Genomic DNA, 24,632 nt, shown 5'->3' with positions numbered 1-24,632 from the left:
TCCGCCGGCAATCCTTTACTGGCGGTACCCTGAGAAGACCCTCCCTGTGGGAGTGCACAGGACGAAGGGAGCTTGATGCCGGCAGCAGGTGTTCCCTCAGATATCCCAGACCCAAGCCATTTAGGGCTTTATAGGTCATCACCAGCACCTTGAATCTCACCTGGAGGGCAACCGGAAGCCAATGCAGCTCGCGGAATAGAGGTGTTACATGGGAGTATCGGGCAAAGATACTGGATTGCCATTTCCTTCTCCAGTGGATCACGTTTTGTCAGAACTCTCTGCTATGACCTGTCCACCTTGGGTGGCCCTGCATGGCATAGCTCATAGCTTCATTGAATTACGCAAGCTCCTTCGCCACGTCAAGGCAGTAATCCATGAAGGGGGATAAAATGTCAACCCCCTCCAAAAAAGTAGCAAATGGCAGACCAAATATAATGGATGGAAAAAACTGGTTTTAATATTGGAAAAAAGGGAAAAAGGATTCGACTGTTAGAAAGAGTAAAATATGAAAAGAAAACACCATGATGTATCTTGAAAGAGAGAGAATAAAATATAAATACATTTATGAATGCTGTAAAGAAACCTGGAAACCACTTCTTTCTTTTCTTTCTTGTTTATTACTTTTCTTTTACTTTACTTTTATATTCCCTTCTCTTTAAATTCATATTGTTTTTATTCTGTTAAACAATTTCTTTAATAAAACTTCATTTAAAAGAGTAAACCTAGTTGGAAAGCTACTTCAATGGCTCTCCATACTCTACATCAAAACCTCATTCCTTTACTTGAGTAGATTTAACAAATTAATACCAGCAAAGCCATCAATTAAAAATAATAATTTGTTTTTCTGAAAAAGGAAAAGAGAGAAGGAGAAAAAAAGAAGAAGAATAGACTAAGGATAATAATAATTCCATAAAAGTCAGAAGAAATGTAAATCTGGACTTCATAAGCTCTCAGAAGGAAGGGTAATAAAGGAATCTTCTTCAGTTTTCACCAACAAAATATAAGAACAGAAGTTCAATAAATATGTAACTCTAAATGCTTTTGAGGAATAATGGTGCTGAAAAGCTCAGCAATGGAGAAACGGGATGGAGAGCTTTTATACAAGACAAGTGAAGCTAATTAGTGAGAAAACACACATGTTAAAACAGGAAGATTCAGGGGAATTCTTCAAACTGCAAAGCTTCTTGGTTTTTACTATGAAAGCGTTTGGCTGTTAATAGCCATAAGGAGAAACCTGGAAAAAAAATCAGTGGGACAATTCACCATGGCTAACTTGCCACAGCCAACTCACTGCAGGACAAGAGTTACACTAATATCTAAGAAACAGTGGAATAGAATTCTTAAAGAAAGGATGCAAAAGGAGGTACAGAACGAAATGTGAGTGGCAAAAATTAACATTTTTTTAAAAAAATTATTTCAAATAATTAAATAGAATTGTTAAATTATCCAGCACCAAGTTGGCCGTGGTGAGTTGGCTACAGCGAGTTGGCTGTGGCAAGTTGTCCCATTCCGGGGAGAGGCAGCTGGGAAGAAGGAAAGAGAAGACATTGCTGTTTTTCCACAGAGATGGTCCTTTTTGTGCCCCATCCTTTTTTTGTTCTTATACTTCTTAAATCACATAACCTATTTACAGTATAGATCTTCTTTGGTTACCACAGTAAACTGACTTCTTCAGAAACCTCTTCAGTTTAAGCTGTGTTTGGTATCAGCCACCAGTATTTGGATCCAAATGAAGTTAGTGAAATGCACATGGTTTCCTTTTATCTCTATTTTTTTTAAAAAAAGAATTAGGTTCCACCAAATCCATAGGAGGTCACTGAACATTCTCCTTCCACCCCCAAATCTTGAAAAGAAAATTCAAATATCTTCTTGAATTGGCAAACGTTATGCATCCAGATATAAATCCTGAGGTGAAGAGGAGTCATCTAGAATGATTTCCAAGGTCCCTTTGAAACTACACAATGCTAAAATGCAATAATTGACACTAGATTAATTCATTTAATGCACGGTTTTAGCTTTCAGGTTTCCCCAGCACATGTGTCTGGCTGTGATGCAGGTACTTTTCTGCTTCTGTTTCATAGTATCTTTTCATCAACATATGATTATCTTTTAGGCACCAATCCCTGTAGCAAAAGAATATAAAATTCTAGTAAGCCTGAGCCAAGCATCTGATAAGAACAGTTTGGAGGAAGTACCTAAGGGCTAAATGTTATTATCAGCTCTTCAGTTGCCTATATGATTCTTTTCTTTTTTTCTTTTCTTTTTTTTTAAAAATGAGGTTCTGATTTCAATGAGTACTGTGGCTTGATTGCAATACCCTGGCTCTACAACTTTTATGTAAAACCTGAAACCTCATAATATTAAACAGAACAAATAAATAAGCAAGTATTCCTCTAAAACCTCTAAAACTATTCACATGCAGAACATTGTTTTATTGTGCAACATGCCTGATGTTAAACTGGCTCAGAGTCTTACCTGGCTTCAGGTGAGCAAATGGAATTTCTCCTGTTAACAGTTCCCAGAGACACAAGGCATAGCTGAAAACATCAGCTTTTATGGTGTACCGTGTACACTGTGTGAATACTTCAGGGGCCATCCAGCGCAGATTCTATATATCAAGACAACATCAATAATGCAATAACTGTATGTTTTCTTTCTTCACAAGGGAGCCCATCTCTTCTCTATTTTATTTCTGTTTGCTTTCTGGCACTATGCTAACAAAATAATTCCATGAATGAAAGAATAGCGATTGGGTTGTTTCCATATTAAAACTAATTCATGCAGCAAAGACATTATAGATTGCATTATGAGATTCACGGCCTGCAAAACACCAGAATAATTTTCCTTGTACATGTTTCCACTCTGAAATACAATTTTACTGAAGACTGTCTGAAATCAGTTTTGCAATATGTCTGTGTACAGGAGGAGCAAGATGTATCCTGCGACAAATGTAGCGTACTAATAAATGCTAATTTAAGCTGTTGCAGCGTCCCCATGGACGTGGGATAAAAATTTGGGTGCTTGGCAGTCTTCCACATTTATGACCATAGCGTGCCTCCAACTCTCACCACCCACCTATCTCCTGTTCATCTGTGCTTTTTTTTTTTTGGCTGCCTTGCACTCCACCACCATCTCTGTTACAAAACCCAACTTTGCCATCTTCTTTGTCCTATGCTGATGAGGCGTGCCCAGACAAGGCAGCTACTGGTGTTTTGGGATATATTCAGGAGGCCTCTATGAGACTATGGAAGGCTGTGCAAGGGCCTTGTGAAGGACCAGTGGCTGCCTCAGTTGGGTAGCCCTCAGCAGCAGTAGGAGAAAAGGATAGCAGATATCAGCTGTAGGCAGCTAGGAGCTGGGGTTGGTGCGGGTGGCAGAATGCACAGTGGCCAAAACAGCATAGATTGAGAGGGAAAGGTGAAGGGGAGGTGAGCATGGCAGGTCAGGAGAAGCATGAAGTGGTCACCTAGCAATGGCATGGTCCTGGCCAAATGATCACAATCTGGACTTCTGAAACTGCTATCAATAAGCAGTGATGTGATGTGATGTTTTGCCTAATGACAGGCTTCACTTAGTGACCAAAACTCGAGTCCAGTTAAGATCACCTGTAATGGCGAAGATTATAATTCTTCAGATTTGAAAAAAGACCTACTAAGATATTTATATAGTGATAGAAATAAGGAAAGTTTAGAGAGTTATGGTTTAGTGAATTGGGCTAGAACATTCTGGAAGTAATGCCCATAGTGGCAATCAGGATGCTTAGGGACATCTTCACTAAGGTTAATCTGTGGGATTCTACCAGCTACAACTCAGCTCTCCCCTCTTGGACAATTGTTTCCCACTCTGCTTTGCAAAGACAATTTGAGAAAAGGGACTTTCTCAAACTGGCACCAAATTTGCAAGCTCTCTGAGAATTCTCAGTACATAACTCAACTTTTGACTCAGTAGTTTTTTTCATGAAAGCTTATTTCAAACTTATTAGTTTTCATCAGTCAGCCATATCCTTCTGAGATTCGAACCTGGGCTGATTGCACATTAGGCAGTTGTTTTTACCTCTTGAGCCACAGGATCTCTCTCGCTTTGTTAGCTTATATATATAACACACACACACACAAATCTTCAAGAGAAAAAAAGGCAAACCCCAGGTTGCTTTGTCATATTGTCTTCATCCAGAGACTGCAAAAATCTTGATTCTAAGATTAAAAATTAAAACAAAAACAAAAGGAGGAGGGTATTTAAATCGACATCACTTAGTTCTGATAAGCAAGTGGAAAAAAGAGAAAGCAGGTATATGAAAACAAAACAGAAATGCAGTAATATAGCTGAGTATCCAAGTGATCGGTTTTGTGAAGCATAACAATAATTTCCATTGAATATTTTAGCAATGAAGACTTCAGCATGCTGCCAAAGACTAAAAATAGGTGCTTCAATCCAAATTCCTTAACAATGCTGCATATGGTAACTTCTAATGCACAAAATCCTGTACAGGCTCTTCTTAGTTTTGCATTTTTCGAGGCTTTTTACTTTAAGCGCAGTGCCCTTTTACACAAACACCTACAATTAAGAGTTGCTAGATGGAAATATTGTATGTTTGCAATCATGAGCCAACCACTGGACAAAGAAGCGGTGACATTTTGCAGACCTGGCTTTTGCAGAAATAACATTTGTTCCAACCTGTCATGTAACCAGACTGGACGTCAAGGGTTGGAGGTACATAAGGGTGGATGCTTCTGCAAAATATGTCCTGCTGCTCAAATGAGAACCCCCTGCTTCCAATCAAAAGATATTAAAGTCCAGAACAGAGTACCTGAGTACTTTTTTAATGTGTGTATTTCAACTCCCAGAATAGTTGTTAATAGCTACTTATCTTCTTGGACCTGCAATATTAAGAATATGTGTGGAATGGTAAAATATAACTGAAAACTCTAGGCTTGCCAAAAAAAGGCTCTCTGTGCAGTTTTCACATATGTGCATATAATCTTGAAAACAGCATGGAGTCATGTAATGCCTTAGAAATTAAAGATAAAAATCATTATCAGGTTTTCTACTGAAAGAATCGTGCTTTTTCTTTTTCAATAGAACTCAAAGCAGGGCAGTTCCTCTTCCTTACTGCAACCCTCTTTTACACATCTACATTACTGTTGGAGGGTGGGAAGTTTTTTCCAGGAATGGAGCAACAATGGGTTTGATGAGGTAAGAGAATGACAATTTTGACAATCATATACAAATTGCACAGTGAGAATTCTGGGGGCTGAAACCCACATATTTAGGAAATGCCAAAGCTAAAAGCCATCTTGAAGCTGCTGGCGGGCTTATCAAATACAAAAATATCTTACAAATAGTTTTTATGCATGTTTCTAGAAATAATAAAACTTTGTGTGATGAAAATGGGATCTGTGTCAGATTGAGGCGGGCATCTGGATCATATAAAGCAGAGTTCTCCCACCTTTTCAGCTTTGAGGAATGATGGGGGGGGAGAGGAGATGGTACTACGCAAGCAGTGGGCAAGTATGCACGCACATCTCCATTTGCGTGAGCAGCAGGCATGCTCACCCATTACTTGCGCAAATAGAGCGTGTGTGCTTGCCCATTGCTTGTGCAAGTGGGGATGCCCGCCTGCTCGCCTTCTACTTCTGCAGCCCAGTTCCAAACAGCTCAAGGCCCATTTGTGGGCCATGGGCCGGAGGTTGGGAACCCCTGATGTAAGCTATTCCATAGGATCTACAAGTCTTCCCAACACTCAAGAACCCTCACTTCTCCAGCTGATTGGTGCTGGAAACAGCCAAGGATGAGTACATTATGTAGACCTGAATTTGGCAATTTGAAAATGTGTGATCTTCTGGGAGATGAAGCCCCCTGTCATATATATATATATATATATATATGTTACCATTAAGTGTGAGAACATGTTTTTCTATTTTTGATCTAATTATTTTGCATGTGCATCATAAATAAAAAAATATGCAGAAATACAGTGTATCTTGAAAATATTTTCCTATAGGTAATTTTAACTAAGTCTTTCTTTAAAAGATAACTTGAATAATAGAGCTGGCAAAATGGAGGCTATTTGTTTCATTGACCTACTTGGAACCCCATTTATGATCTCCAGCATCCCCCAAGAAATCTGCTGAATCACAAAATGTAGCATGGAAGAGAGTTTTCTTGTTTCATGAAGGGAACATGTTCTGAGGTCCACAATGAGGGAGTCCCTCTTGGTACTTGCCACAGTCACCTTGAATAGCAAGAAGTGTTCTGAGATAGCTGTAAAAAAAACCTCCTCTGCAAACTCACATTAGGCAAATGGGTTTTTAATGATTCATCAAAGCCAATTATTTACAAGTGACCTGTGACATGTACTCAAAATTCAAAAGTGTCCTCCCGTGCAAAGTAATTATGTCAACTTTTTTTTCTCTACAGCATGGAAAAAGTACTGTGATTTTTTTAAAAAATCCATTTTTTTACCTCCAAAATCAGCAACAACAGCATGACCATCTTCATACAGGAGAATATTGTGACTGTAGAGAAAAAATATTTATATATATGTTTGATTAGACATAGAGAAATATAGTAATAATCTGTGCAAGAGATTATGTCATGCTCTCATGTATTATGTCTAAGCAGTGTCTTTTTTTTTCTTTTTATCAAGTAGCCCCTAGGATCTTGCTAATAGTTATTACTGGAAAATACCCATACACAAACACACATAAAACATCGTGTGTTTCTGTATCTGTGTATATACACCCACACATACACATACATGAAAGGTTGTCAGCTTAGTAAGTCCAAATGTCAGAGTAATTCTTTAATTAGTAAGTAGAACAAGTATATTGCCTAATTAGTGGAAGATCATCTGTAACAGTCTTATTAATTATGTGACAGCATTACCTAGAAGGAATGGAGATGCTGACATTTGGGGACTGAACTCAGTGATAACATTTCAATAAAATCAGAAGACCTGATTATCCTCTCGGTTAAGTTCCACTCAGCTAAAATGGGCCACTCCTAATTTACAATGGCATAAATGAGTGCAAGAAAAAAAAAGTGCAGAATCCAGCTGTGAGCAGACTACTGCCAACACCTATAAAAGCTTCTTAAGGAGAGAAGGCTATTTAGAGCTGTTTTCAAAAGGCTAAATTCTGTTTGAAAACTTGACTTAATTTCACAGACTCTCACACATTCCTGGTATCCTCCCCCCACACAAACACACCTCCTCTTTGTATAAAGAACTATGAAGGATTTACATGGATCTTACCTCTTCATGACAAGGTAATCTTTAAAATCATTACAGCTTCCTACACCGGGGAGAATAGCCTTCAGAAGGCCTCTGGTTTGTAACAATGGAACCTTCTCCAAAACATGCAGAATTTTTTTTTTTTTTAGCTCTGGAATGGCTTGATTGCATTGGCAGATGATAGCAAGAGAGCTTAATGAGTATTGTGCACCTGCCTACTAGATTTCTTTCACTATGCGCAATGTTCTCCATTGTGAGAGAATATCAAAATCTCAATTGTGTGGGGAAAAAAGAAATATCCGTGTCAAAACTAAATCTGCAATAGATCAGTATGTCGTAGGGGTGGGGGGATTCAAACTGGCAGGATGTTTGAAACATTTGCAAATGGGGGGGGGAACCAGGTTTTTTTGCTAGTAGACTGCAGCCCCACCAAAACATGAAAACAGCAGCATAACATGTTCATAAGATGGATAAGCTGTGAGAGTCTAAGGTTACCCAGAATTAATGCAATTACATCAGTGGAATTCAAGGAATGAACCAGTCTATTTGCATTTATTTCTTCTCAGATGTTTTATTCTCATATATTAAGATACAATTACTTAGCTGAACAGAAGAATAAATCCCTACAATATCCTTATCTCCACAAAGCTGAAAGTCTACAGGGCTGTGGTTATCCCTTCTCTTCTATATGGATGTGACTCCTGGATTCTGTGCCAAAGACACATCAAACAACTGGAGAAATTTCACATGGGTTCTCTCTGTTCTATCTTCAGCATTGGTTGGCACAACCAGCATTGGGTTCCTGATTATCAGATGAGATGGGTTTGAAACATCATCAGAATGGATGACTGCCATATGCCTCACCAGTTGCTCTATAGTGTGCTGGAATCTGGGAACAGAACCCCATAGTCAACCAGCAAACACCACAAAACCTGGGGAAGAAACCCCAATGACACTGTGGCATCCACCCAAGGGAACTAGAAGCTGCAGCTGCTGACAAAACTCACTGGTGAGCTCCGTGCTATGGAGCTTCTACCAGCTTTGAAGACAGACACTACCACAGTTATTATAGCAATGAATTTTCAGTGTCCCCATTGTGCTAGACTCTGCCCTTCCAGACTGGGACTATAGAGCCACTCTCATGTCTACAGATGAACTGCACAACAGTGTATCTTCTTCAAACCCAAAAGACTACCATATAATAAGGTGTGGACCCATCACATTTTTCAGGAATGTTTGTCTATCCATAGTTACTCTGAGATGCACAAAGTTTGACAGTTAAATAAATTTAAAACGTATTTTTTTAAATATATTGAGTTCTGTCTTCAGCATATCCCAAAGCAAATCTTTCCGATATATTGTGAATCTTGCTCTGTCTGTTTTACTCACCTCTTCCTGCTGAAACCTAAAATGGCATCTTTGCCACCATCTATGTGATGGTTCAGATATTTGACAAATTTTGCCTTCCTCATTACTTTCAATTCCTAGCTATGTTTACTTCAAACGAATCTCCCTTTTTCTATTTTAAATGTATGGCTGTTTTTGAATGCTGTCCCTCAAATGTTTCTGACTTCAGATCTTCCCTTGTCCTTGATCACACATTCTGTTTACTCTCCTTCCTATTAATTGGCCAGCTTGACAGGGCACAGATACTTAATATTAGATGAGATTCAAGCTTCTAGTTTTGATAGGGCTTTAGTAGCCAAGGAGACTGCATTCTGACTGGATGCATATGTTAGCTGCAGTATTGTAGAGACAGAAGGCCCCAAATAGTGACTTGTAAAACAACTCCCACCCTACTTTACAATTGCTGAAAAGATACTGAAATGAAGCAAATAAACAGAAGATGCGAACTATGGCAGATCTCGCTAACATGGATGCTTTCAAAGATAAGCTTAATCATCACAATCCAATTTAGGAGAGGCACAGCTTATTCTGGCTTCCCCCTGATTAAATTTAGGCTATTTTTCTAATGCTTCAACAAAGGTTGTTTTTTTTTCCTGCCAAGTTATTCTTCCCCTCATTTTCAGTGTCTGTACTCCCCATTTCTTTTCCCTTCTTGTTGAGCTTCACTTCTTAAGAGTTGTTTTTTTAAAAACTCTTCTAGAAAGAAAGGAAAATGTGACTATATGTACATGGGTACTTGGGTGTGAAAGTGCCTTCTGTGACAAAATGGTTGCTATATGCAGATGGGGATATATAGCTTTTGCCTGATGTGCATATACACACACATACAAGTATCTTTCCCACACAAATACATAGAACTAACAGAAGGAATATGCAGTATTAGTTTCATCTAGTGTTGACAGTCCCAAATTGACAAGCTTGGAAAACTGAGCAACGCACAAGAGCTGTGTCTATACTTAAAATACTTTTGAGGGACAACTGCTTTAAATTTGGAGGTTTCTTTCTCTTGCATAAACAATTCTCTGTTGCCCATTGGACATCTGTTGCGGTTAAGCCTTTTTACAAAGATTATTTTTTAAAAGGTAAAGTTTTGTCATTGATTCCAGCTTCTTCCTTTTACATAATTCTTTTTCCCCCAAAAATAATTGAGAAAATTAGTTATCAAATGAAGTTGAATCACTTTATGAGGCACTACTGAAAGCGAATAACCTGTATGAGTGAAGAGGCATAGCCCCTGGCACATCTCTTTGTACATTTTAGCTCTGCATTTAACACAATTCTTCCATACACACTGGCGTCTAAACTTGTCAGCCTCGGTCTTTCACATTCAATCTGCCTTTGGATTATGAACTTCCTGTCTGGCTGCTCTCAGAGGGTTAGATTAGGCAACTATATTTCTTCAGCCCTTATTCTTAATATTGGCTCCCCACAGGGCCCCCTACTTTATACCCCCTACACTTATGACTGCACCCCCATTCATCCCGGCAATATTATTGTTAAATTTGCAGACGATACAAGAGTGGTGGGGCTTATCTCCAAGGGGGATGAGTCTGCCTCCTGGGATGAAGTGGAGCGGTTGCCCTTGTGGTGCAGAGACAATAATTTGGTTCTCAACACCGCTAAGACCAAGGAGCTTATAACAGATTATAGGAGGAATAGATCAGACATTCAGCCTCTGACCATCAGCAGAGACCGTGTGGAGCGGGTGGCCAGCTTTAAGTTTCTGGGTGTTACCACAAAGGAGGACCTGACCTGGCGTGCTCATGTTATAGCATGGGTTAAGAAGGTCCAGCAGAGATGATATTTCTTGAGACTTCTCAGGAAACAACAATTGAATGAAAAACTGCTGATGACCTTCTACCGTTGTTCCATAGAGAGCATTCTAACCTATTGCATTTGTGTGTGGTTTGCTAACTGCTAGTAGTAGATAGGAAAGCACTCCAGAGGGTCGTTACCATCGCCCAGAGGATTATTGGCTGCCCTCTTCTCCCCACCTGGATGAACTGTACAGTTCCCACTGTCTTAGGAAAGCTCAAGATATTCCTAAAGACTCATCTCATCCCAGACATTCTTTTTTGAACTATCACCATCTGGCAGACGGTACAGGATAATAAAAACAAAGGCAAATAGGCTGAAAAATAGTTTTTATCCCAGAGCTGTAACCATATTAAATACTACTGTATAGTACCTCACTGAAGTGTGATATTAGTGAACAGAATGTGAAGGATGTGTGTATATAATGTATGCTTTTATTTGTGGCTTTTACTTGTGTGTAGTGTGTACTGTGGACAGCACTTAATTTTGTTGTGAGTTACACAATGACAATAAAGATATTCTATTCTATTCTATTAGGAAACCTCCACAGGTTAATAATTCTGCAAAAATTAGATTTGATTTTTAATTTCATCACATCATTAAAACATTAGTTATGAACACATTTGCCCGACATGAGCTCAAAAACAACTGAAATCCAGGAGAAGCTGTGTCAAGCATTAGGAAATCTATCATCCACTTGAAATTCATTGTTGGCAGTCAACACATGGAGGAAGCAATATATAAGTGCTCTTTCACCCAATTGTGTGGAAATTATGCAAGGGAGAGAGGGTACAGTTTTGCTAAAAAAAAACCAAAAAAACTGCAAATGGTTCTGGCCTCCAGTTATACTCTATTGCAATATTCATCATTAACCATGCTGTCTGTAAATTATGGAAGCAGCAGACACAATTTTGGGGCATGTCAATGCTAAATTAGAAAGTATTAGCAAATATGACAGACAACTTTTCATGCTAGAAAAGTTGTCTGTCATATCGGGTGTGCCTGTAGGGGTGTGAAACACTACACTGGGTTTGGCAAATGTGGGCTTTCAGGGGCAATATTTGGGAAAGGGCTTTCTTTAGGTGGAGAGGGGGTAAGAATTTAGCTGTTTGAGTGAAATGGACACTCTCAAACTTTATCTATTGCTGCTAGAGACTGACAATGCGGAACATGTTTTGATAATGTTTGCAAGAGCTATTCTCAGTGATATCTACAAGGAGGGCCAAAATAAGCAAGATGGCAGCATCCTTGCACTAAAAAGGGGTGGGGTTTCCATCATGATGCCATGTCTGCCACCTTGCACCTTCTTCCTTGCCTATGAGGCTGCTGACTATTATTGGCAACTAATCCTACCCTAAATAGCATCTCTATATTTCAAATCTATGAATCTTATAATAAAGCATTACATGAAAATAAATTGCTCTTGTCCGCTTTGATTTTTGCCATATTTCTACCCTGTATTGCTAGCTAACCATACAAGAGAGATAGAAAGTGGAAAGACAGAATTAACTTCTTTTTGCAATATTCTTTATACTGTTTATAATTTCATAAAATTTTCATTCCATCCATTAACATCCTATTCCATTTTCATTTCAAAAAGTGCTTCTATCTCTGATTGCTTTTTTACTGTATATGTTCCAATATCTCTATATTTAGCAAGGTTTTATTACAGATCATCCTTTCTGACAGTAAAGTAATAGGACTTCATTACACAGGTTTTTATTTTATTTTTTTTAAAAATGCACGTACATGTCACCTTGTCCTATTTGTTTATCATCTTTCCCACCATCAAAATTTCACTTGAAAGCTCCAAACGTATTGTAAATAGCATGAGTGGAAGCAAATGCATTAACCATACAGAGTGAGTAAAAACAAAATTGATTTCAATTAAATCTTCGAAACCATAGCAACAAGAAGCTCCTAAAAGCTAAAGAATAAAAGAGCCCAAACTTTTGGTACACCTGTCAGTGCAGGTGTATTTAAGGCTTATGGCTAAATCTAGTGGATTTCTCCTGTAACCACTGGGACTGAAGAGGTGAATTAGGAGATTTGTTTTGTGGTTAAAGCTATTTATTGAGGGTAATATGAACACAAATGTTTTCCTCTTTGCTTTCAGTTTACTGAACACTGGGGAATGCAAAAGAGGAACTTATAATGCCCAGAAATAAATTTCAACTCTACTAGATAATAGCATATCTCCAAAGAGACTCATAAGTCTTGGGAAATGAGCTATGGAGAGCCTTCTCACAACAGTATTGGGCCTTCTTGGAATATTGAGTTAAGAAGAGTACACATACAATGAACATAAATTTTGTACTATTTTAATAATCATAGCTACCTTCAAAAATCCCAACAACTGTGGTTGAATGAAGATCTTCAGCAAGCCTTCTAGAATTTGAAGTACCTCGCTTCCTTTGGATGCAGGAGCAAAGGCCTCTTTACACTGACATGCACAGCAGATCATGGTACCAAAATGGACACACATGGGCAGTTATATTATGCAAATGCAGTTATCACAAATTTGCATCCCAATGTCTGATGCAAGTACATAATTCATGGCATTTGAATGACTTATGAGTTGCTTGCATTTGCACATATTTCATGGTTTGGCCCCCTTCTCGCTCTGCTGGCAAATGTCCTGCCTCTTTATAGATCCAGATTTGTTGTTGTTAGCTGCGAAGTCGTGTCCGACCCATCGCGACCCTATGGACAACATTCCTCCAGGCCTTCCTGTCCTCTACCATATTCTGGAGTCCATTTAAGCTCACGCCTACTGCTTCAATGACTCCATCCAGCCACCTCATTCTCCGTCGTCCCCTTCTTCTCTTGCCCTCCATCTTTCCCAGCATGAGGCTCTTCTCCAGTGAGTCCTTCCTTCTCATTAGGTGGCCAAAGTATTTGAGTTTTAGCTTCAGGATCTGGCCTTCTAAAGAGCAGTCAGGGTTGATCTCCTCTAGGACTGACCGGTTTGATCGCCTTGCAGTCCAAGGGACTCGCAGGAGTCTTCTCCAGCACCACAGTTCAAAGGCCTCAATTCTTTGGCGCTCAGCCTTTCTTATGGTCCAACTTTCACTGCCATACATTGCAACTGGGAAGACCATAGCCTTGACTATACGCACTTTTGTTGACAGGGTGATGTCTCTGCTTTTTAGTGTGCTGTCTAGATTTGCCATGGCTTTCCTCCCCAGGAGCAAGCGTCTTTTAATTTCTTGGCTACAGTCCCCATTTGCAGTGATCTTGGAGCCCAGGAAAATAAAATCTGTCACTACCTCCATTTCTTCCCCATCTATTTGCCAGGAATTGAGAGGGCCAGTTGCCATGATCTTGGTTTTCTTAATGTTAAGTTTCAACCCAAGTTTTGCACTCTCCTTCTTCACCCGCAACAAGAGGCTCTTTAGTTCTTCTTCACTTTCTGCCATTAGAGTGGTATCATCTGCGTATCTTAGGTTGTTGATATTTCTTCCGGCAATCTTAATTCCAACTTTTGATTCATCTAGCCCTGCCTTTCTCATGATGTGCTCTGCATATAAGTTAAATAGGCAGGGCGACAGTATACAGCCTTGCCGGACTCCTTTCCCAATTTTGAACCAATCAGTGGTTCCGTGTCCAGTTCTCACTGTTGCTTCTTGACCCGCATATAGGTTTCTCAAGAGACAAATAAGATGGTCTGGTACTCCCATCTCTTTAAGAACTTGCCACAGTTTGTTATGATCCACACAATCAAAGGCTTTAGCATAGTCAATGAAGCAGAAGTAGATGTTTTTCTGGAACTCTCTAGCTTTCTCCATGATCCAGCGTATGTTGGCAATTTGATCTCTAGTTCCTCTGCCTCTTCGAAATCCTGCCTGTACTTCTGGTAGTTCTCGATCCACATACTGCTGAAGTCTAGCTTGTAGGATTTTAAGCATGACTTTACTAGCATGAGAAATGAGTGCAATGGTGCGATAGTTTGAACATTCTTTGGCACTGCCTTTCTTTGGAATTGGAATGTAAACTGATCTTTTCCAATCCTGTGGCCACTGTTGAGTTTTCCAAATTTGCTGGCAAATTGAGTGTAGCACTTTTACTGCACTGTCTTTTAAGATTTTGAATAGCTCAGCTGGAATACTGTCACCTCCACTAGCTTTGTTGTTGCTCAGCTTTTCTAAGGCCCACTTCACTTCACATGCTAGGATGTCTGGCTCGAGGTCAGTGACCACCTCATTGTGATTATCTGGGACGTTAAGCTCATTCTTGTATAGTTCTTCTGTGTAATTTTGCCACCTCTTCTTAATCTCTTCTGCCTCTGTTAGGTCCCTGCCATTTTGGTCCTTTATCATGCCCATTTTTGCATTAAACGTTCCCTTCATCTCTCCAATTTTCTTGAAAAGATCTCTGGTCCTCCCTATTCTATTGTTTTCTTCTATTTCTTTGCACTGTTCATTTAAGAAGGCATTCTTATCTCTTCTAGCTATTCTCTGGAATTCTGCATTCAATTGGGCATATCTATGTTTTTCTCCCTTGCCTTTCGCTTCCCTCCTTTCCTCAGCTATTTGCAAAGCTTCCTCAGACAGCCATTTTGCTTTCTTGCATTTCTTTTTCTTTGGGATGGTTTTGGTTGCTACCTGTTGTACAATGTCGCGAACCTCTGTCCATAGTTCTTCAGGCACTCTGTCTATCAGATCTAATTCCTTAAATCTATTTGTCACCTCTACTGTATATTCAACAGGGATATGATTTAATTCATACCTGACTGGCCTAGTGCTTTTCCCTACTTTCTTCAGTTTAAGCCTAAACTTTGCAAGGAGAAGCTCATGGTCTGAGCCACAGTCAGCTCCTGGTCTTGTTTTTACCGACTGTATAGAGCTTCTCCATCTTTGGCTGCAGAGCATATAGTCAATCTGATTTCTGTGTTGACCGTCTGGTGATGTCCATGTGTAGAGCCGTCTCTTGGGTTGTTGGAAAAGAGTGTTTGCTATGACCATCGTATTCTCTTGACAAAATTCTATCAGCCTGTGCCCTGCTTCATTTTGTACTCCAAGGCCAAACTTGCCTGTTATTCCGGTTATCTTTTGGCTTCCTACTTTAGCATTCCAATCCCCCATGATGATAAGAACATCATTTTTTGGTGTTAGTTCTATAAGGTGCTGTAGAGCTTCATAGAACTGGTCAATTTCATCCTCTTCAGCACTGGTGGTTGGGGCATAGACTTGGACTACTGTGATATTGAATGGTTTGCCTTGGATTCGAACTGAGATCATTCTGTCATTTTGAGGATTGTATCCCAGTATTGCTTTTCCTACTCTTTTATTGACTATGAAGGCTACTCCATTTCTTCTGAGGGATTCTTGCCCGCAGTAGTATACCTGATGGTCATCTGAATTAAATTCACCCATTCCTGTCCATTTTAGTTCGCTGATACCTAAGATGTCGATGTTCAGTCTTGTCATCTCTTGTTTGACCACGTCCAGCTTTCCTTGATTCATGGATCTTACATTCCAGGTTCCTATGGAGAAAAAATCTTTACAGCATCGGACTTTCCTTTCACCACCAGACACATCCACAGCTGAGCGTCCTTTCGGCTTTGGCCCAGTCGCTTCATTCTCACTGGCGCTACTAGTACTAGCCCTCTGCTCTTCCCCAGTAGCATATTGGACGCCTTCCGACCTGAGGGGCTCATCTTCCAGCGTCATATCGTTTTGCCTTTTGGTACTGTCCATAGGGTTTTCATGGCAAAGATACTGGAGTGGTTTGCCATTTCCTTCTCCAGTGGATCACGTTTTGTCAGAACTCTCTGCTATGACCTGTCCGTCTTGGGTGGCCCTGCACGGCATAGCTCATAGCTTCATTGAATTACGCAAGCCCCTTCGCCACGACAAGGCAGTAATCCATGAAGGGGGGATCCAGATTAGGGGTGGGCAACCATGGCAATTTTACGATTTGTGGACTTCAAATCCCAGAATTCCTGAATTAGCCATGCTCAGGAATTCTGGGAGTTGGTTCACACTATATATTACCCAAGAGCTCACTTTATGGCTAAATGTATCACCAAACACTAGGTAAAATCACAAATGTAAGGATTCTCTCCAGTATCCTTGGATTTATCCATCTACTTTCCAGGACAACAAATGAAAATAGGCAATACATACAGGTTCACATATCAGATGGAGTTTTGTGTGTGTGTATGTACTGTATGTGCTGTGTGCTATTATAAAAATAAAATGGGGAAGGTAGGCACGCTACCTGAAATAACACCTAAATTTGGAAGTAATCCTGTTTTCCCTCAGGTGAATATTTCAGAGTTGTGCAAACTTTCTGTAGGCTGATGCTTTTCTTAATCCAGGCCAGCTCTGAAAAATAATGGGCATTTTGAAAGCAAGAAAAGCGTCAAAACCCTCTTCAGCCTCACAATGGGACCCTTCAAGCATGAGAGTGGCAAATTGTTAATGCATCTTCTGTAATGACAAAATCCAATGTGTAAAATGAAATTACTTCATTAAGATTCAGATGCCCCTCATTTATTATTACAACTGGATTCGCATTTATTTATATGCATTAAGGCATACAACTGTTACAAAGGTTATAGTCCTGTCCATGGGTCAATTCTTAGCCTTCGTTTCTATTTATTGGTTTTATTTATTGATACTAAAAATAATAAAAAAGAAACTTTGAGGATGTGAAACACTTCTCCTTAATCACAAGAAAGTAGAAATATTCAGCAAAGAGGATAAAGTGAAAAGAATGACTTATTTATGTTTATGCCTCATTCACTTCCATATGATTTTTTTCCCTTTCCATTCTATCACTATCACATTATCTGAGTTCAGAGATCAGGTTTTGTCTATTCTCATTAATTAAACCTATTTTTAAAAAAATAACCTATCCCTCCTACCTCTTCCATAGTTATATAGTTTCAAGCAGTTTAAGTTATGGATCTGCTGTTGTTATATCAAGCTTTGGCAGTAAGGGTCAGTAAATGAATGCTATACATTTTAAAATAAATTGGCTTTTTGTTTTGGCCGCAATTTCCTCACTAGTTATTAGCTGTGTAATTTGCATCTGGGTATATGTATGTCAAGAGGTAGCACTGAAACGTCTATCTCAAACTACATAAATTTGATCAAGCATCATTAATGTCCGGTGAGTTTGCTTTTAGGTTTCATGTGGCATTTCAGGTCACAACTGGGTCTTTAAATGCTTCTAATTCTGTGCCAGTGTTTACTTGCTGTGGTACCTAGTTAGTTTTTCAGCTTTACAAAACAAAACTTGTCAGCAAAACTTAAGAAGAAGAAAATAAACTGTGTTTCCAGTTACTTATTTATCTGGGCCATCTTATGCCACTTAAACTTCCAAGGCCAGCATTGTGAATGTCATAACAATCACTCATATCTGATGCGACAGACAAGACAGAGTGAGTTTGGGCAAAAAGGAAGAAATGAGAGTAAGTAAAGCAAAGGCAAAAGGTCTAGAGAGGTTAAAAATATAGAAATGGGGGGATTCAGTTATACAGACTTTTTTTGTTGAAAAGACACAAAGGAGTCAGGAGGCTTCGGCATCAAATAGAAGAACGTTCCACCTGCAGAGCTGTTGCTGTATGAGAAGCTTTTATTTACCCAGAACAAGCCTTGATGTATTTCATCACATCAGCCTCTTCATTCGGCAACTTTGCAACACAAAACTGGGCTCACCCTATCTCTACCAAACAGAAGCTTCAAGGATGCATCTCATGAGCCTCCAACCGTCTAAACCGATTTGTATCTGAGGATGCACTGAAAACTGGTGCTTAAAAGAAGAAGAAAAAAGTTCAAAGGAAATCACCAGCAGCTTAGAGATATTTGTTTCTCTCATCCTTATGGGCTGAAATGTACACTCTCTTTTCATATATGCATAGCACCCTCACAAAATGAACTCCTGCTGCAGAGTTTGGAACAATTGAACTAACTTTCTATTTACATTTCTGTTATATACTGACATTCTCCCGGCCGCAGAAGAACAAGGAAACTCCTCACGGCCGCACTTTGACAGTTGACAGCTGTCAAAAGACCGCCGGAACCAAACACGCATGCGCCAGCAGCCGCGGACACTGACAGCTGTCAGAAGGCCGCGCAGGCACATTACCAACAGACTGACAGCCGCGAGCTGTCAGAATGCCGGCCGGGGAAGCACGCGCCACTCAGACAGTGCGCCAGCCAGCTGACGGATTCCCCCCGGCCGAGCTGCGCATGCGCTATCACCAGGGAGCTGTCAAAGCTGCCAGCTGGCCATTGGACGCGGGTCTCGCGGCGGGAGAATACAAGTTCCTGATTTGTTGTTGATGTTTACAGTTTACTATATAAAGGCATGTTTTGCCGCTTGTCAGCTCGTCCGGAGCTGAAGCGAATAAATCGTTGAACCCAAGCCGGCTCTCTCCGATTATTGTCCGAGATATTGCAATTTCAGGTAATGAACAGATCTGAAAACACGCCGGAAGTTTCCAGTGTTCCTTGACTATAGGATGGTGTACCTAATGAAGAGCTGAAGGGTTATGCGTTTTCCCAGCTCAGAGGCAACACCTTATGCTTTGCATTTTCATCTTTGTTCTCTGGATAAGAGGCAGCTTTTCACCCTCAAATTTTAGAGCTTTTTGAACTTTCACTTACGATGACATTTATTAAAGAATTACAGACTCATGTGTACATATTACAGGCTGGGATAAAGCCAAACAAGAATGACAAGAAAAGAAATGCAATTGATTTATACAGGGAAGTGTAATTATCAGTAATTATTTAATAATGTATTAAAAACGAAAAAGGATCTGCATTATATAAAATTAGCACTTCTGATGAGTGAAATACCGTATATACTTGAGTATAAGCCGACTCGAGTATAAGCCAAGACCCCCCAATTTCACCCCCAAAAACTGGAAAAAGTTATTGACTCGAGTATAAGCCGATCCGCCGTTCTGCAAGCCTCTGCCGCCGGCGGAGGCTGGATCCACGCTCTGCAAGCCTCTGCCGCCAGCAGAGGCTCGATCCGCCATTTTGCAAGCCTGAATACACAGGAATACCCTGTGTGGCCGCGGCTCTCGGGGAAGCCCTGGCTGTCCGCTTCCTCGCTCCATGCTGCCATTCGGGGCCCGCGCGTTCCCCGGGCAAATCGCGGCGCCCAGCAGGCGAGGAAACACGCCCGCTCCAGTCGCCCCCCCTTCCCTCAGGAGACGCGAAGCAAGTGACCGCCCGGAGCTTACCGAGGACTTGCGCACGGCCGAGGCTTCGGTGCTTCCAGGATCGCGCGCACCTCTCCCAAGCCGCCGCCGTCCGGAGACCTGCCGAAGTTTGGGGAGGTTTGGGGAGGTGCGCGCGCACCTCCCCAAACCTCCCCAAACGTCGGCAGGTCTCCGGACCTCCGCGCCCTGCCTGCCTGCTTCTTTCCGCTGCGGAAAGAAGCAGGCAGGCAGGGCACGGAAGTCCGGAGACCTGCCGACGTTTGGGGAGGTTTGGGGAGGCGCGCACCTCCCCAAACCTCCCCAAACTTCGGCAGGTCTCCGGACGGCGGTGGCTTGGGAGAGGTGCGCGCGATCCCAGAAGCACCAAAGCCTCGGCCGCGCACAAGTCCTCGGTAAGTTTTTTTGTTGACTGGAGTATAAGCCGAAGTGGAATTTTTCAGCCCAAAAAGTGGGCTGAAAAATTCGGCTTATACTCAAGTATATACGGTAAGTTCTGTTATTAAATGGGCATCATTTTCATGGTAAAAGGCATGTTTATATTGTCTTTAGAAGATGCTGTAGGGCAAAAGTATATCACTGTAATCTTTCTATGGAGAAATATTGAATACTGTATGACACTGCTATGGGTTCTACTTTGAATATTAGGATACATCTCGAATATCTCTGAATTTCTAAATCATAATGCAGAATGATTTACTTTGTAGTGATGATAATAAATATCAAGTATATGAAAGCAGGTAATATATACATCTACCTATTCTCAGCCAAGAGTTTACTATCGGACTACACCTGTCACACTGTCTTATTCGTATCTAAGATTTTAATAAACATAGAATTTCCTAATGACTCAGGAAGTCATCAAATTTTAACAGAGCTAATTATAATGAGATATATTTTTATGGGTGCAGAGATATATCTGCTTGAAGGCCATCACAGCCTTGGTAGGGATGGAAGGCTAGAATTCCTCTTTCTAGAAATCTGATCTGAAGTGGCAGATCTGCTGATTCTCAAGACTATATGTCAACTTGTACTTAATTTGCTGTGCTTGAATTTCCAATTCTCTCTTCTTCAGAGGAAGCCAAATGTGGAAAGAACTATTTCTGGGATTCCTTATCCTTCCATAAAATAGAATGCATAAGCCTGTATAAAGCATCACTTTGCCCTGCTTTGTTGTCAGCTTGAATAATTTACCTATAGATTTTTTAAAAAACCACACGTGGTGATTCATACATGGAAGAAAAATGGAAATATTTTTATTAGCAAACCTCCATATGCTTATGCTCAATATCCTCCCTAATTTAAAGTAAAGGTAAAGGTTCCCCCACACATGCGTGCTAGTCATTTCCGACTCTAGGGGCCGGTGCTCATCTCCGTTTCAAAGCTGAAGAGCCAGCACTTGTCTGAGGACGTCTCCGTGGTCATGTGGCCGGCATGACTAGATGCCAAAGGCGCACGGAACGCTGTAGTGGTCCCTATTTTTCTACTTGCATTTTTATGTGCTTTCGAACGCTAGGTTGGCAGAAGCTGGGACGAGTAACAGGCGCTCACTCTGTTACGCGGCACTCGGGATTCGACCCGTCAAACTGCCGACCTTCTGATCGACAAGCTCAGCATCCTAACCCACTGAGCCACTGCATCCCTTTTATTAATTTACTTCTGATAAATTAGATCCATTGAGGGAGGCCTGCAAAAAACACAGTATGTATACATTGTTTCTTGGTATGATTAGATAGTGTCATTGATGCAATGAATATGAATTTGGACAAACTCCAGGAAACAATGGAGAACAGGGACCCCTGTGGGGTAGTGTTTCATGGGATCACAAGGAGTCAGACACAACCTAGTGACAGTACAACAAATACAAATGGTTCTTCACACAAAACCTTTACCAGCTAGAACTGATTAGTAGCTTTATGAGGACATTGAGAAGGGTTCAGTAATGAAGTAATTTTGGGGTTTCCTGATTATATACGTGTTATCAGATATGGAATGTATTTCTTAATTGGACAATAATCAACCTTCCTTAAGAGGATACCTTTCACTTTCCGGAACATTCTTTAAGATAGACTGTAACTCAGTGGTGAGAGTCAGCCAGTTTGCACCACTTCAGCAGAACCTGTAGCTAATTTTTTGTTGCCCAGGCCCAGAATGGACTTCTGGAAGTGGCATCCACACAGAGAACCAGTTGTTCACATATTTGAATCCCACCACTGCTGTAACTCCCAAGAGAGGGGGAAAAAATGTAAGAAGAAGAAAAAGCCCTCCACCTAACCTAATGGGAATTCTATCTTAAATAATCCTATCCACAATTCTGTGTGTATTCTGGAGCCCAAATCCTACTTCGGCAAATAATATGTAGCTTATTTACATAGACTGGTTTGCCTGATTTTTCTTATAATTTTATGTGGGATCATTGATTTCCTTTAGCATCTTATACTGTATTGTTCTGTTTTTATACCTAGAGATTGGGCTGTATTGTTTACAAAATAGATTTCTCATTAAACTTGTTCTGATATGCAGGATTTTGTGATTCTTTTTTTAGGATTCTGGACCCAGAGTAGAAAGGAATCAGAATCAGAATAGATCTGGAAGGGACCTTGGAGGTCTTCTAGTCCAACCCCCCCTGCTCAAGCAGGAGACCCTATCCTATACCATTTCAGACAGGTGGCTGTCCAGTCTTTTCTTAAAAACCACCAGTGATGAAACACCTAGAACTTCTGAAGGCAATCTGTTCCACTGGTTAATTGTCCTCACTGTTTGGAAGTTTCTCTTTAATTCCAGGTTGCTTGTCTGCTTCCTTAGTTTCCATCCATTGTTTCTTGTTTTGACAGGTGCTTTTGGTAAATAAGTTGAGCCCCTCTTCTTTGTGGCAGCCCCTCAAATACTGGAATATTGCTATCATGTCACCCCTAGTCCTTCTTTTCTCTAGACCGGCCATACCCAATTCCAAATTCCAAATTTGGATTTCAAATGCAATTCCAAAAGGAAATTCCAAAGAATTGAACTGAGAGGAATAATTCTTGATGGGAAGGTTTACAGCCCCCTAGCTGGAGTATGTGCATCAAAACTGACTGCAGGCAACCTATAAGAATTACTTTCTGTCTGAAGAACTGAATCTCCTTGCATGTTATGATTGAGCTGCGTGTTGTTAGGGAGAACAAGCAGATCTTTAAATCCCTTCGTAGGCTTTCTAGAGGTAATTGTGTCAAATGATTGGATCAACTTATGCCATTCAGTGAATTTCAGCCCCTATCTTGTTGTTCATTGCAAAGGACGTGCTCCATTAATTCATGAAGAGTACAAGGTTCCTTTAAAGGCTAATTGCAATTAGATACCACACTTTGCCTAGAAGACTGATTCATCTGCATTGTGGCCATTGATTCTGTGAGTGCATTTGGGCATGATACATACTTTCATATAAAAGATGCAAAAAGAAGGAAAAAAGCATCACGGGATAGTTTTACCTTGCAAAATGCTATGCTAAATAACGACATGCATACCTTGTTCAGGAAAACACTACAATATTCCCTTTTTTTCACAGAGGTCCAACTATTACAGCTATTAACTGCAAGCAAATCTTTCAGTATAGTAAACATTTGTAATATTCTCCACATAGTTTGGCCCTGAAAGAGGCTTAGACTGGAATGTTAGACTGGCATGATCTGAAAGGAAATGAAATATTGTATTTCCACATCAAAAACTAAATAAACATAGTTTCATTATAGCATATATCTTCTGGACCCCTTCTCTGATGAAGCTTTCCTTTGCAGTACTCATGATCTACACAGTATTTGCACAGATCCTTCTGAGCCCCCAAAAGTATGTACTTGGGCTTGGGCTTCCATTGTCCCCCCCCAAAAGCATGTATCTTAATTCCTTAGCAGTGGATATAGACTGTATTTGCTTTTCCAAAAACTTAAGATTTCCCCCCCCAAAAAATGTTAGGCAGTAAGGAAGAACCCTCGCAAAACTGAGTGGCTCAGGTGGCAGTTGTGATTAGAAGAGCATTTGTGCAGCTTTGTGTTATGCCCCAGTCACTCATGACCTGATTACCTCCAGAATGCACTCTACTTGGGGCTGTAATGCTCTCTACTTGGGGCTGCCTTTGACAGCATCCGGAAGCTTCAGTTGGTTCAGAATGGGATTGATTGGACAGTTATGTGTGCCCCTAAGATGGCACATGTTACATCTCTACTTGGTGAGCTGCATTGACTGCTAGTTGGCTTCTGGGTGCAATTCGAGATGCTGGTTTTGACCTTTAAAGCTCTCAGGTTATCAGATTTCATGAGGGGCCAGGTTTTCCCAGCTACATCTACCCTCCCATAAGGGTAGATGTAGCTGGGGCCTAAGTCCCATTTTAGATGGGAATTACAGGGTTTCATCTGCCAGGACCGGGGTGACATGTCTTTTCTGATGTGGCCCCTCTTCTCTGGAGCATCATTCCTCTCAGGCAAGTTAGTTCCTTCCCAGCTAGCCTTCCAGAAATCCCTGAAACTATGCTTACTCCATTAACCTTGTGGATCCCATGGCAAGCCTGCAAGGTGCCTGAATCAGGTTAAGTGAAACTGTGCTCTGCAAGCTTGTGGTTTTTCATGTTTTTATTTTTATTTATATTGAAGTCTCATCTAATTAGCAGCAGTTTCTGCAGTGAACCATCTCTCTTAACCTTTCTCTTTCTCTTTTTTGCCTCCCCCCCAATCTTGAAGAAACAGGGGAAGGAATAAGTGGAGAAATTTGGACACCAAAATAACATTTTAGCTCTTGGCCACCATCTAAAGGATATTTGGGTTTCTTAAATCTACAGTAGATGAAAGGCTTGCCTTGAGGAATGTACTTCCTGCCCCACTGTGTCCAATTATTCTGGCTCAAAATACACGGAGGATATAAGCTGGCAATGTCTAATGCTCTTGGATGGTAAATACCAAATTGGGTGAAGATGAATCCCCATGTTCTGTAGAAGCCATACAGTATATCTAAATTCTGCTGTTGAGAAGA

The 24,632-nt window shown here is 40.6% G+C and overlaps 1 protein-coding gene across 1 annotated transcript in view; it reads right to left on the bottom strand.

The window, feature by feature from the left end:
• The window catches only part of LOC308666503 (serine/threonine-protein kinase TNNI3K), a gene marked incomplete at both ends in the record, with an annotated part of 226,850 nt that overhangs the window by 77,663 nt on the left and 124,555 nt on the right, over nucleotides 1-24,632 (bottom strand). Inside the window, 3 exons of the mRNA XM_081325369.1 lie at nucleotides 2,476-2,608; nucleotides 4,141-4,193; nucleotides 6,463-6,515. Of these exons, the coding sequence (XP_081181495.1) occupies nucleotides 2,476-2,608; nucleotides 4,141-4,193; nucleotides 6,463-6,515 (239 nt within the window). The remainder of the gene's footprint in view (nucleotides 1-2,475; nucleotides 2,609-4,140; nucleotides 4,194-6,462; nucleotides 6,516-24,632) is intronic.

The sequence above is a fragment of the Vipera berus genome, assembly GCF_964194415.1.
Source record: "Vipera berus genome assembly, chromosome: 3".
Classification (NCBI taxonomy): domain Eukaryota; kingdom Metazoa; phylum Chordata; class Lepidosauria; order Squamata; family Viperidae; genus Vipera; species Vipera berus.
Note: the sequence above shows the minus strand (reverse complement) of the source record. Positions and strands in the feature narration are given on the sequence as shown.